The sequence below is a fragment of the Lipomyces chichibuensis genome, assembly GCF_038497645.1.
Source record: "Lipomyces chichibuensis strain CBS 12929 unplaced genomic scaffold V1513scaffold_2, whole genome shotgun sequence".
NCBI lineage: Eukaryota > Fungi > Ascomycota > Lipomycetes > Lipomycetales > Lipomycetaceae > Lipomyces > Lipomyces chichibuensis.
The window spans coordinates 126,665-139,340 of NW_027117454.1; the positions used below are offsets into that span (position 1 = coordinate 126,665).

Consider the following 12,676-nt stretch of genomic DNA (forward strand, 5'->3'; position numbering starts at 1 on the left):
CAGATCAATACTCGGAGAACTGCTCAAACAACGCAATCTTTGTCACGGTCTCTTACAGATGGCGAGCCAAATTAAGGTCATATCGGGAGCTTTTGGTTTGGAACAATTCTCTAATAAGGATAGAAAGGAACTTCTGGCAGTTCTGGGGCGGTATCAAAGAAATCCGCGGAGAGCACCGAGATTAACTTCTTTATACAACGATTATATAGTAGAGAGCTCTTGCTGAGGCTGGTGCACATGCCAGATTTACTGTTGACAAGAAGTCACCACGTTTTTACGCTGGGCCTGTATCTAAAGCATTTGCATTATCCAACCATTTAGACAGCAGCTGCACCGATATAATTCGAAACTGGCCCAAGGTTAGCTAGTAGCATTTTTAAGTTCTTTCAATGTAATCAACTTAATAATGTCTATTCCCACTTCCAGAACGAATTCTGTGGCGGAAGCAACAGTCAAATACAGCAAGATGACGCAACTAGAAGTATACTGATCAACACGAGGCAGACTGCTCGTGGTTACGGTTAACAACGAAATTCTGGGTCATATATGGAGCAGTGAATTTGGACCACTTAACTCTAGCCCAAGCCTCTTGAATACAGGCCATTATATCGCGTGGCGAAGAAAAATCTCTTGCTGAGGCAGTGCATCTGCAAGACTTACGACTAGTAAAAATACAGGAACCAGGAGGCTACTGGATAAAGGTTCATCAGGCTGCCTGGCGTATTAAACTTTACATCAAACCCAATTTGCTTGATTGCGACAGGGCCGCTGCGACGAAAAGGCCGATTAAGCTATCCCTGTTAAAATTTCGCTCGGTTTCGAAAGCGAGCTGTGACGATGCCTCAATGTCATTGGTGCTTCAACTTAAAGCAGCCGACCAAATCGCTGGAGATACTGGTGGCATCTCCATAACTCCTGGCTACAAGATCTGGGACAAGATGCCGCGACAGATATACATTTTCCAACTGTTAGACTCACTAACAACTAAAGTGAATCGGCAACGCAGCTTTTTTTCTTTTAATCTATGGTCATAACTTTATATTTAATACTAATCCAACTATTTATTCATTGACTTAAAGCACCGTTCTGCTTAAGATATGATTGAAATTCAGGGGAACGCGGAATACTTATCAGCCGCACCATCTGAGGCAAATCTCATTGGTGAAACTCTTCGACCGCCGACGGCGATAAGTGCCTCAGTTGAAGAGGAGATTTTTTTATCCCAGTAGCATAGAATGCCGTTGAAGTACCGTTGTTTCAATGTTGCCAGTATGTTGCCAGTTCGAATTTTTATGCCCAGATTCTTGTTTGTTTAGATTGGTCCTGCTTTTTGCCAGAAAAATAATTGTGGATGCTCACCGGCTTTGCTATTAAATAATAATGGCACTACTTTCCCAACCATGGTCATAAATAAAATAAAGCTAGTACAAAAAATAAAATAAAACATCAGTTGTCTATGAGATATACCAAATAATTGCAACAATGTAGTAAATGTCAGAACCATTGGGAGAAGTAATAGGCGTTGATGAGATACCTCTAAAGCACGGCTCACTGGTTGCACTCCATCGTATTGATGATAGTCAAATAGGATGATAGATCATAATTGAGCTGATGCGTAGTATAATGACTTGATTGTGATATAGCTACTAGATATACACACCGGTTTATTTAACGTTTGTATCATACCTAATACCTACCTCGTGTTGCGGCCGCATTAACTAAAGTTTGGCACTAGCGCAATCTAAAAAAAAACAAAAGGTTGTGGGCCATGGGCAGAGCCATACAAAAAGGCCGCAGGAACATGAGCGGCGTTGCTGCAACCTTTCTCATCTATCGATCGGCTTGAACTATTTTAACCACATTCCAGTTCCAATTCAAGGTGCACATTTAACCCCTGCCTGTTCTATATTCGACATCTACATCTAGCGCCTCAATTGCTGCCCCATTGGCCGCGTCGGGTAGATTTATTCTCTCCTCCGAGCTATAGAGTTCTCCTTCCACTCCACTCTCCTCATTCACGTACTGACTCCATAGTCATACTGATGAGAACCAATATACTCACTCGTCCAGCTGATTATCATTCCTTTTGAACAATGTCGTCACAACAAGATGTCCCGCGGTTATTTCATATTCCGCTAAAATATATCTCACTGGTCACTGTACGGTTTCTAGCTAATAGCACGAAGGATTCAGGCATCTAACATATTGAATGTAGCTCACATTTCAAAATTCCGCACTTATCCTGGTAAGTTGCCGTCTTGGCGATTGCTATAGACATAGCTTATAATGTATGTCTAGATTATGCACTACTCTAGAGTAATGCCAGGATATGACAGCAATTCACGATATCTTGCTTCAACTGCCGTTCTGCTTAACGAAATAATTAAACTATGCGCATGCTCCGCTGTCGCTGTGTACGATCGCGGCCTGCAAAAGGCGTGGAAGGAAGTCTTCAGTAATGATTGCTGGAAACTAGCTATTCCGGCGTGCCTATACACTGTTAGTTTAAGCAGCTATTTTTAGTTTAAGCAGCGTTTTACTGACGTCTTAACTCCTAGGTCCAAAACAGCTTGCAATATGTCGCTGTTTCTAACCTCGACGCTGCGACCTTCCAAGTCACGTACCAACTGAAAATTATAACGACCGCGGCTTTCTCAGTCACAATCCTTCACCGCAGTCTGTCGCCTATGAAATGGATGTCACTTGTGCTGCTCACACTCGGCATTGCTCTTGTGCAACTACCGCACGACGTCGTCTCGATGGTCGCGTCGTCGTTCAACTTATCGCTTCGTCTCCCTGGAGGATCTGATGACGAACCTGGCACGCCCAAGCAAGAGCATCATGGGCTCAAAGGTGAAGACGAAATGAACCGTACTCTGGGCCTTGTCGCTGTCCTAATCGCATGTATCCTCTCTGGCCTGGCCGGCGTCTACTTTGAAAAGGTGCTGAAAGGCGCGAATGCATCATTGTGGGTACGTAACGTGCAACTCAGTTTCTTTTCACTCTTTCCGGCATTCTTCATTGGCATTTTGTGGAAAGACGGCGCGGCGATCGCAGCGAAGGGCTTCTTTTTCGGATACAACCCTGTCGTGTGGACCGCAATTGGGTTCCAAGCTGGCGGTGGTATAGTTGTGGCCTTGTGCGTTAATTTTGCGGACAACATTGCAAAGAATTTCGCAACCAGTATCTCCATCCTGATCAGTTTCATTGCAAGTGTGTACTTCTTTGATTTCATTGTCACTGCGAACTTTGTCCTGGGCGCAATTCTCGTCTTGATCGCCACCTACTTGTACTCGAAACCCGATAGAAGACCATTTTCGGCTGAAACGCACAATAAGGATGAATATAGGCCGGTGCCTTTGGAAGGCACTAGCTCAGACGATGCTTCCTCTCAATCGCCACGACCCCCATTGGATAAGTTTAATGAGAAGCAGCAGTGATTTTTTTTTAGGACACGGCATATTAAAACAAAAATTTAGACCAAGGCTTGCTTGCTCTTTTTAGTAAGGTCTACATATTGGCATAGTTTTCTGGAACATATTTTGATTTTTTTTTTTTTTTTTTGGTTTAGGTAACATCTAGAGTTGACAATAAAATGAGTGAATTGGTTAACCACACAGAGTTAAGAATATTACACTGCGCGGATGACATAACGCGACATGTTGGACCAGGCCTATATAGACTTGGTCTGGACTAAGAATGAGACTGAGGAGGTACAAAAAAAATCACGATTTAGTATAGGACAAAGTTACGACCAAATATCTATGATAGACCACAAAGGTATCCTTTAGCGGGCATGGACTAAATACACTGAATCCTGAATAATGATCTGGACAAACAAAACCAACTATAAAGAGCTGCAAATGCAACAAAGAAAAACAAGGACCTCATTCCGACAATATTATATATAGATATACAAAATATCCCGAACCCGAGAAATTGAATGGCAATGAATAGCAACCAAGTGAGACTAGCAGATACATCCACGCAAGCATACCTACAAGGCATTCCGTGAGTCTAGCGAATGTAAATTGTAGACTACTCGCAGTTGTTCTCAACCGCGCGCTGGCTACCACGACTCATCGGTAACTTCAGTCAATTTCGCGCTTTTAATCTGCTTATAATCCTCCCAGTTGTTCAGTTTCATACTATCCACCATCGATTTTCGGGCAGACCCTTTAAGATTCGCACTATAACCATGCAGATTACCATGACCATTCATCGAACTTCCCAGCCTGGGATCTCCTGGTTCCCTATTATCTGTGTCTTTAGCACCGCCAATGCGGAATTGACTAATTGCAGGGGGAGTGAGCATATATCCTCTTACTCGTCCTTCCCTGAATGCACGAGACATATCAGTATCCACGGCATTACGAAAGCCAATGTACGACATTTCCATCAATAGTCTCTCAGCGCCTTGCCGCGTGATGGCATATGCAGAAGTGCACACCGTCATGTATGCAGGCGCCAGTAGCCGCTTTTTCCCAATATCGGCATCGGTCAATCCAAAAGCATGCAATGAGTCATACACAAGTTTGTTTTGTTTTATGACTTCAATATCCGGGACGTCCGGATCGTTCCATATCTGGGAAACATCTTTAAATTCAGGGTTACCACTGTCCTTGCACGAGCCGATATCGAGAACGTCCCAATCAAGTCCGTAAGGTGCATTTGCGCGCTCATAATCTGACGGTTGAGTCAGTCGTATTTTTGAATTCTGCATCTGGAGTGACAACGTTTCCATTGTCTTTTTGAGGTTTGGATTCCAGTCAAGATCATCTTCAAAGATGAGTAAAGTGTCCATATCAGAGTCGAGAAGATATCGCCATGCATTGACATGAGCACGCCAGCAACCCAATTCGGATGGCCGCGTCTTTGGGTGTACGCCATCGGGCATGGCTTTCGGGGACATTTCTGAACCACGAACGCCAGGGATGAGCTTGAGCTTGATGCCGGAAAAGGAGGCAAGCAAACTCATTGCGTCTTGTCTATCAGTGCGTTCTGGCATAGAGATGTAGACGATCTCGCCGAAGCCGAGTGAGGAATTGAGGGCTTGCTTTGCCAACGCCTCTTTGTGAGCGACGGATTGGAGCTCGACCGTGTCATTCTTGGTGGCGGATGAGACAGTAGACGATGATGACAAGTCGGCGGAATTGAAAGACTGCAGGAAGACAAACGAGATGATGAGCGCTAGTAGCAGGGCGGGGAGGAGTATCGCCTTTTGTGGGCCCATCTTGGATATGATTGCCCGCACAGTCTTCATCTGCGAGATGAACAGCGATCGGTCACCGACTATCAACTCGAGTAAGGTTGGACGACACCAAGGAACGCGAGCAAATACTAGGCAGCAAAATGGGGAAGAAGGAATATGAGAAGCACGAGAAATACTGGACTATAAAAGCGAAGCAAAATCAACGCGATCGATGACCGATGTCGGTAACATTGGATGAAACTTTTGGCTGCTACGCTGGAGACGTCGCTTTGGCTGCGCGTCCAACCAAAACTTGTTGGCTGCACACTGGCAAAAGTGCAAAAGTGTTCAGCTTAAAATACCCAAGGAAAATTTCTAGACTTAAACCCTTATCTACAACAGCCACGCGATAACACTATTTACCGATCAGTGTGGTATTGTACCGAGAACGAAAATGCTGAACAAATTCCTTGCGGTAGGAAAACCGATTAATCCTTATTTAGTTGCACTATTGCTACGTTTGCAGCGTCAATGTATGGATATAAAAGTCAGGTATAATAATAACTGTGAAGTAAAAGGTTCTGCTGGGGGAAAGCAAAGCAGTTTATTGAGTGAGGAGAATTTGATATTGGGATCTTGGCTACTTCAATGCCTCGTCTTCCATGGTCCTCAGATTCTTATCATAGCTCGATTTTAAATAAATATCTCCTATTAGTAATTTTACAGCTATTTCGTTTGAGCACCGTCCCCGCCTCAGCAGCCATTGGTATGCCCCACTTTCTATTAGGGCCACAGCCTCACCAATAAGTGTTTAGGGTTTAATATCATCGTCGCGATTTGACCACGTGAGTGAGCTTCGTATATTTATGTGTTGTAAGTAATGCGGGCGGAGTCAGTAAGATACCTTTGCGGCTTTTTCAAGGCTTATATTTTCTCGATTACTTCTATTTAGATGTCTATTATCATAATTCATAAATTCATATAGTTCCAATTCACTCAATATTTGCAACAAATTATTCTTCCTCTCTAAGCCGATCGTATTCCTTCCAGTTGTCTAAGTTTAAACTGTCCACCATTGTTTGTCGAGCGGACCCTTTGATATTATTATTGACGCCATTCAGATTACCGTATCCTTGAGTCGTCTTCCCTAGTACTATATTATCCGAGTCTTTATAACCGCTGACCTTGAACTGACTGAATGCAGGAGGTGTGAGCGAATATCCTCGTAATTTTCCTTCTCTGAAAAGACGGGTTATTTCCACATCCACGTCACCATGCATATCGCCCAAGTACGACATTTGAAATAATAATCTCTGAGCACCTCGCCGCGTGATGGCATATCCAGTAGTATGCATCGTCCAATAGGCGGGTGCGAGTACCCGCATCTTACCAATCTCCTCATCCGTCAATCCAAAATTGCGTAGGGCCGCTATATTGCCATATTTACCTTTGTTGAGACCCGAGATGTCCGGAACATCAGGATCGTCCCATTTCTGGACAACTTGTTTGAAATCAGGATTGCCGCCGTGTCTCCATGACCCGAGATACAAAACATCCCAATCGAGCCCATACGGTGCGATCCGGCGCTCGTAGTCTGACGGCTCGTTCAGCCGTATTTTTGAATTCTGCATCTGCATTGACAAAGTTTCCAACGTGCGCTTGACATTTGGGTTCCAGTCGAGGTCGTCTTCAAAGATGAGTAAGGTTTCCAGATTCGTTTCAAGAAGATATCGCCAGGCATTAGCATGAGCACGCCAGCATCCCAACACGGATGGCCGTATATCTGATGGAGCTTGGTCGGGGATGGCTTTGGGGGATATTTCTGAGCCATTGACTCCGGCGATGAACTTTATTTTGATGTCGAAGGAGGCGGAAAGGAGGTTCATTGCGTCTTGTCGGTCAGTGCGACTTGGCATTGAGATATACACAATCTCGCCAAAGCCGAGAGAGGAATTGTGGGCATGCTTTGCCAGAGCCGCTTGGTATGTGGCAGACCTGATGTCGACAGCGGTGGACATGAGGGAGCGGTAGGACACGGTAAGGACGATGATAACTGCGATTAGCAAAGCAGAAAGGAGCGTGGCACGCAATGGGCCCAATTTAGACGATTTCCACATGCTGCCATCTGCGAGACAACAGCAGTAGTCGACTAAGCGAATAGATGTGGAATGCGAAGGCTGAGTGTGCGAGGAAGTGGAAGCAAGAAAAAATAAGTGGATAGGGATGCTCGTAGAGAGGAAGTAGGATTTTAGTCTATGTTCTCGAGCATTGACTGGGTTTGGTGGGGCGCCTGTCATCGTGCTTGCAATTTGCAGCCCTAACACGTCAGCAGCAAGCCGCATTGGGAGTACTTTTACAGACCTGTTTTTCCGGCGTTCTACTTATATCAGCGCGCAATTTTCTTAATAAATATTACAAAGCCAACCATGAGTGGCTTTTATTATGGGAATCACACAGACATAATAACACGACAATGAGTGAGATGTGTAGTTCTGCAATAAGATGCACAGTGTTTCTCAAGACTGCGTGGTGCCAACATGGGACTTGTCCCTGCCAAAGGACTCTGCCCATCCAAGGTATTTATATCGACTTGAAGGTTGGCCCCTGCGTCCTTGGCCATTTGCGTTTCAGTCACTATAAATCCCGCGAATCCGGTCGGAATGGAACCCCTGTTTGAGGCCCCTCACCTAATAAGCTTTGAGGATTTAATCCACGGCGGGAAGCAATGCCAGCGCAAGGAATGGGTTAGAGTGATATCGCTTATGATACTACACGGACAGTAATACTGCGTACAAGAAAAGGAAAGAAATCTAGACGGGTTGCACGGACCTCAGCAACAAGCTTTATTGACATCGGAAAAACTCATCCGGGTGAGTGACTGACCACCTTAAGTGCAGGGTAACTAAAAGACTGCCATGCTTATTATTAACCACACAGTCCCGATAAGATGTGCTCCGCAATCAGCGGCACAATGGATGCCGATAACCTGAACATTCTTCTTTCACGCAGTTAGGGCTGTTGCGCATACGAATATTCGCAAATATCAATATTCGTTATTCGTGTTCGTATTCGCAGTTCACAAACGGTGCGAATAATATTCGCAAATTTTATTCGCCGTAAAGTCGTGCAATTCTCGTTGAGCGGACAATGACTCTATTAACGGGATCTATCTTAGCATCACTACGATCTACCCCGCTGCTAGCTAGTTCATGGTATTACATCGCCGCTGCTACATTCAGCGTGTGTAACAGGCCCGAGGAGATTCCTGCGATATTCAGTTACGCCATAGAGCATGATGCGGCGCAATATCCAAGCTCGCTTCAGACCATTTAAGATTAAAGCATGCGAATAATTATTCGCAATACATGGCTAAAATAAGCGAGAAACTTGCCTAATTAGGTAATAGCTACATAGCTTCCAGCTGGATTAACAACTTCCTTTTCCGGTGGTCTCCTAGCCTTGTCGTAGGAATTTTCCTATCCCTCCACTAAACCCTGAGTGCTCTCCCAGGTTTTTGTGGTGCAAGGTTGTTTTTCGTGCAATGCGCCACTGAGCGGGACATCGATATAAAAAAAATTAACTACTCTGCTACTCAATAAATAGACTATATATTCGCAATATTATAATTTATTTTCAATCCAAATTCGCTGCGAATAATATTCGTAACAACCCTACACGCAGTGTCTTGATGTAAAGGAGAGTTTAGATTATTTTTGTACGATATAACATTGAGGATATCTCTATATATTCTTGTCGAGCACCTAAGTTTAATGTCGGAATTTACCAATAACGACAACAAAGAACGCGGCAAAACTCAAACGCGGGCCTAGTCCAATGCTGTCAGGGTTGGTTGGTGATTGTGAAGACAAGAAAGGTATGAAATGGGGATGACAGAAGTTAGGACCATCCAACGAACAATAACAGAAATGTGTCGACTAGAAAAGGTTTACACCATTATGTGTTAGCGGCTTTCTTGTATTTTTACAGATATACATATAATTGTGATGAATTCTTCTTTTTTTTTTCCTTTTTTTTTTGTTTTCTTGGCGACAACAAACGGATTACCAGACTATCACTAGGGCCTTACGGGGCGGTCTAGATTCGCGACTTGCTACCCTTACCCTTCAAGACTAGGCAAATATAGCACTGCTAATGAGATTCAAGTTTCCCGGGTTTTCAGAGTTTGCAGAATAAAAAATACGAAGTGATGATGTCAGGGATACCATGTCGCTGACAAGTTTGCGGGCGGCTTAGCCTAAAATTAAATGTACTGGACGAGCAGCTGCAGCGCACATGTTTGCGGCTGATATGCAATGCATTGGACAGGACGATTCAACTCAACTATCATACACAAAACAAATAGGTGCACAGAAAGACCCGGTAAGATATCTATTGTGTGGAATATTAGCCGAATGTCGGATATATGGATATTAGATATACGAACGTAGGTAACCCCCAAGTTAGAGAAGTAGACTTAATAGTCCAAAGCCCCCGTATTAAATAGCCGACAAGTGCGCATCTGAGGGTATTGTGGTAATACACACTGGCGGTCGGTGCTACATGAGCCGCAGGCCGTGCCTACCGCCGCCACTTACTTTTTTTTTTAGAAAGACAAGTAGCGTTTACGAGTTAATTCGCTCACGTAAAACAAAATTGGTACCTGCTTTGCCCAATCTTTTATCAACTAACAATAAAGTTTACTGCAGTTTATACGAAATCATGTTTATAATATAACAGATTATTTACTTTGGATATATATCTTCATATATTTTAAAGAGTTTATTGTGATGGTGTTAATATAACTCGTGTGTTGTAGCTATGGTCCTTCATTTTCTGGCTTTTGCCGCACATGGCCAAAGCAGTCCAGCTACTAGACCAACGCAATTTCCCCCCTGCCGCGTCTGACTCTGTATCGCCCTTATTTAACGAATTTCCTCATTCCACTTATATAATCTTTGGCATTCCACTTTTCAGTCTGTTCAACAGAACCAGAGCTGTTGTCTGGCCGATGGCAACAACTGCCTGGATGACTACAAAAATGGTTCCATTTGTGAAAATGGTTCCATTGCGTGCCACTATCCTTTCCGTTCTGCTTGTCACCGCCATCATCGCCCTCGGTGTCTCCCACCTCTCCCTCAATTCCTCGTCGTCCGCCGCCTCAACCGTCGCCGCCGAGTCAGTCGACCTCAGGTCTTCATCACATCAAGCGGCTTTGGCAATGCACGCTCGCAATGCCTCGCTCGGCTTCGGCGAGATCCTGTACATCTCTATGCCGGATCGCACTGACAGACAAGACGCAATGAACCTTCTCGCGTCGTCTTCTGGCCTCAGACTGAAACTCAGCCCAGGAGTCAACGGTTCACATGTGTCCCACAAAGCTATCCCAGACGAAGCACCGCGAGATATACGGCCATCCGTGTTAGGCTGCTATCGTGCTCACGCAAATGCGTGGAGATATCTTCTCGAATCGGATATGGACAGCATACTCATCTTGGAGGATGACCTCGACTGGAATCCAAATATCAAGGATACAATGCAAACTTTGTCAAAGCAGATGCAGAATTCAAAAATACGGGTGACGGAGCCGTCACAGTACGAGCGCGCGAACGCTCCTTACGGCCTCGATTGGGATATTTTGTACCTGGGCTCGTGGAGACACGGCACCCATCCTGATTACCACGATGTCACGCTGAAATGGGACGATCCTGATCTTCCGGACGGTGCTATTCTCAAGGGTGGCAGCAAATATAGCCTCGGTCAAGCACTGAAGGATTATGGGTTGACCGATCAAGAGTTTGGCAAGAAACGGGTACTCGCACCATCATATTTTACTCTGAAAACTACTGCATACGCCATCACACGACAGGGGGCTCAGCGATTACTGTTTCTACTGTCGTACGTAGGCAATTTAATACATGGTGACATTGATCAGGACATAACTCGTCTTTTCGAAGAGGGAAAATTACGTGGGTATACACTCACCCCTCCTGCGTTCAGTCAGTTCAAGGTTGGCGGTACCAAAGACTCGGATAATGTTAAGGAAGGGACAACGACCGAGGGCAAAGGCAATCTGGGTGGTCGCAATTATTTCCTCAAGGGTTCAGCACGGCAAGCGATGCTAGATAAACTAAAACTGGATAACTGGGAGGAGTACAAGCGGCTTAGAGCGGATAATTCGTTTGACGATTGAGACTCATTTATATGACACTCTGAATTCGTGGTGCATGAATGAGAACGACGTCCATTGTATTTTACTTTGTTTGCTATTTTTTATGATAGAAATTGGAAAGTAGCTAGAATAGAAATCGAATCCAATATTTACTTTCTCTCTTGCAGTCACGGCTATGTAATACCACATAGGGCTGGACACGATATCGCCTAAAATATCTAGGGCTGTAGACGATATTCGACTTGCCGAATATTATTCGACCGATTATCGGCGTCGGATACGATATCGGCCAATCCCCCGACGTCGAATACCGATATCGAATATTATTCGAAGCAATCTTCGACCGTCGAATCGAATATTCGACATATCGTGCCGATATTCGATATTCGACATAGTATTACATAATCAGCCTCGGAGAAACGAATTCACTGGGGATTTAAGCTGCAAGAATGACTAAGCCTTCGTATACAGACATTTAGCCAGTTATAGCAATAGTTGTCCGATTTGGTCGGCGTCTTCAATACCAGCGTCCCGCCATCCTGGCCAGGCTGAGATTAGTGCCGCACGATTTTACACTGTAGAAGTGGCTCTGCCTGTACGCGCCTTACCTCTGTGTTGAAGACAAGAAGACCAGCGAACAAGAGAAAAAGAGAACAAGAAGCTAGAGTTGCCTTGTCGCGTCCATCAACATCAACATGCGCATAGTTTCGGCCTTCATCGAATGCCTCCGTTGCACCGCCAATATATCCCTTCCTACATTGAACATTCTTTCCACCGACACCTCTGAAGCCGGGACTGCTAAATAGTCCCTGGCAGCGGCTGCCATCCGGGGAAACTCGTCTTTATGAGCCCGCCACCATTTGCACAGCCAGTTCGGATCCTTGGTGTCATTCACGCCGACTCGGGGGCTGTCAAAATAGTTATCAATATCGGAGCGTGCAGGTTGATTCAGAGGCTGTAGCCTCTGCAACATTCGGGATTCTACGTCTTTAAACTCGGTCCCGCGATCTGGAGTTCGCGCGGCCGGCAGTAGACTAGGTTGTATCGCATTGGCTGGATAGTCGCGATGAATGTTTTCACGGAGAGCGTCGAGAATTCCTTGCCCAACGGCCTCATCTTCGAGCTCGGCTAGAAGCAATCACCTTTTACGCGGGGATCTAGAACAAGCGCTGTGTAATACGTGTCCGACATATCCATGAAAGTATAATACTTCTGAAACTTTTTCATACCTCCTTGAAGCAAGATCTTCATCCTGAATTTCGAAAGTTTCTTTACGTTCCGAAGCGTCCTTGAGCAGATCATGCAGTTCGTAATAG

At 44.8% G+C, this 12,676-nt stretch overlaps 4 protein-coding genes across 4 annotated transcripts; 2 read left to right on the forward strand and 2 right to left on the reverse strand.

The window, feature by feature from the left end:
- Nucleotides 1-1,821: 1,821 nt before the first annotated feature.
- On the forward strand, nt 1,822-3,577 carry V1513DRAFT_435998 (nucleotide-sugar transporter-domain-containing protein). The gene is made up of 4 exons (XM_066896705.1): nt 1,822-2,159; nt 2,216-2,245; nt 2,299-2,499; nt 2,559-3,577. Exons 1-4 carry the CDS (start codon nt 2,094-2,096, stop codon nt 3,438-3,440), a joined length of 1,179 nt encoding a protein of 392 aa, XP_066756079.1. The 5' UTR covers nt 1,822-2,093; the 3' UTR covers nt 3,441-3,577.
- A 178-nt stretch (nt 3,578-3,755) lies between these two features.
- Nucleotides 3,756-5,454, reverse strand: V1513DRAFT_95424 (uncharacterized protein). The gene has a single exon (XM_066900639.1). It carries the CDS (start codon nt 5,261-5,263, stop codon nt 4,070-4,072), a length of 1,194 nt encoding a protein of 397 aa, XP_066756080.1. The 5' UTR covers nt 5,264-5,454; the 3' UTR covers nt 3,756-4,069.
- A 655-nt stretch (nt 5,455-6,109) lies between these two features.
- Nucleotides 6,110-7,722, reverse strand: V1513DRAFT_436001 (uncharacterized protein). Its single transcript, XM_066896706.1, has 2 exons — nt 7,553-7,722; nt 6,110-7,508 (listed from the first exon to the last, which is right to left on the reverse strand). Exon 2 carries the CDS (start codon nt 7,486-7,488, stop codon nt 6,205-6,207), a length of 1,284 nt encoding a protein of 427 aa, XP_066756081.1. The 5' UTR covers nt 7,489-7,508; nt 7,553-7,722; the 3' UTR covers nt 6,110-6,204.
- Nucleotides 7,723-9,909: 2,187 nt separating this feature from the next.
- V1513DRAFT_436003 (uncharacterized protein) lies at nt 9,910-11,517 on the forward strand. The gene has a single exon (XM_066896707.1). The coding sequence runs from the start codon at nt 10,041-10,043 to the stop codon at nt 11,379-11,381; it is 1,341 nt and encodes a 446-aa protein (XP_066756082.1). The 5' UTR covers nt 9,910-10,040; the 3' UTR covers nt 11,382-11,517.
- Nucleotides 11,518-12,676: the final 1,159 nt, after the last annotated feature.

Excerpts from the sequence above, each read along its gene's own strand:
- V1513DRAFT_435998 (XM_066896705.1), top strand. The coding sequence starts at position 2,094 with ATGTCGTCACAACAAGATGTCCCGCGGTTATTTCATATTCCGCTAAAA. Across the intron at positions 2,160-2,215 it reads AATATATCTCACTGGTCACT|CTCACATTTCAAAATTCCGC; the intron begins GTACGGTTTCTA and ends TATTGAATGTAG. Across the intron at positions 2,500-2,558 it reads TTCCGGCGTGCCTATACACT|GTCCAAAACAGCTTGCAATA; the intron begins GTTAGTTTAAGC and ends CTTAACTCCTAG.
- V1513DRAFT_95424 (XM_066900639.1), bottom strand. The coding sequence starts at position 5,263 with ATGAAGACTGTGCGGGCAATCATATCCAAGATGGGCCCACAAAAGGCG.
- V1513DRAFT_436001 (XM_066896706.1), bottom strand. The coding sequence starts at position 7,488 with ATGACAGGCGCCCCACCAAACCCAGTCAATGCTCGAGAACATAGACTA.
- V1513DRAFT_436003 (XM_066896707.1), top strand. The coding sequence starts at position 10,041 with ATGGCCAAAGCAGTCCAGCTACTAGACCAACGCAATTTCCCCCCTGCC.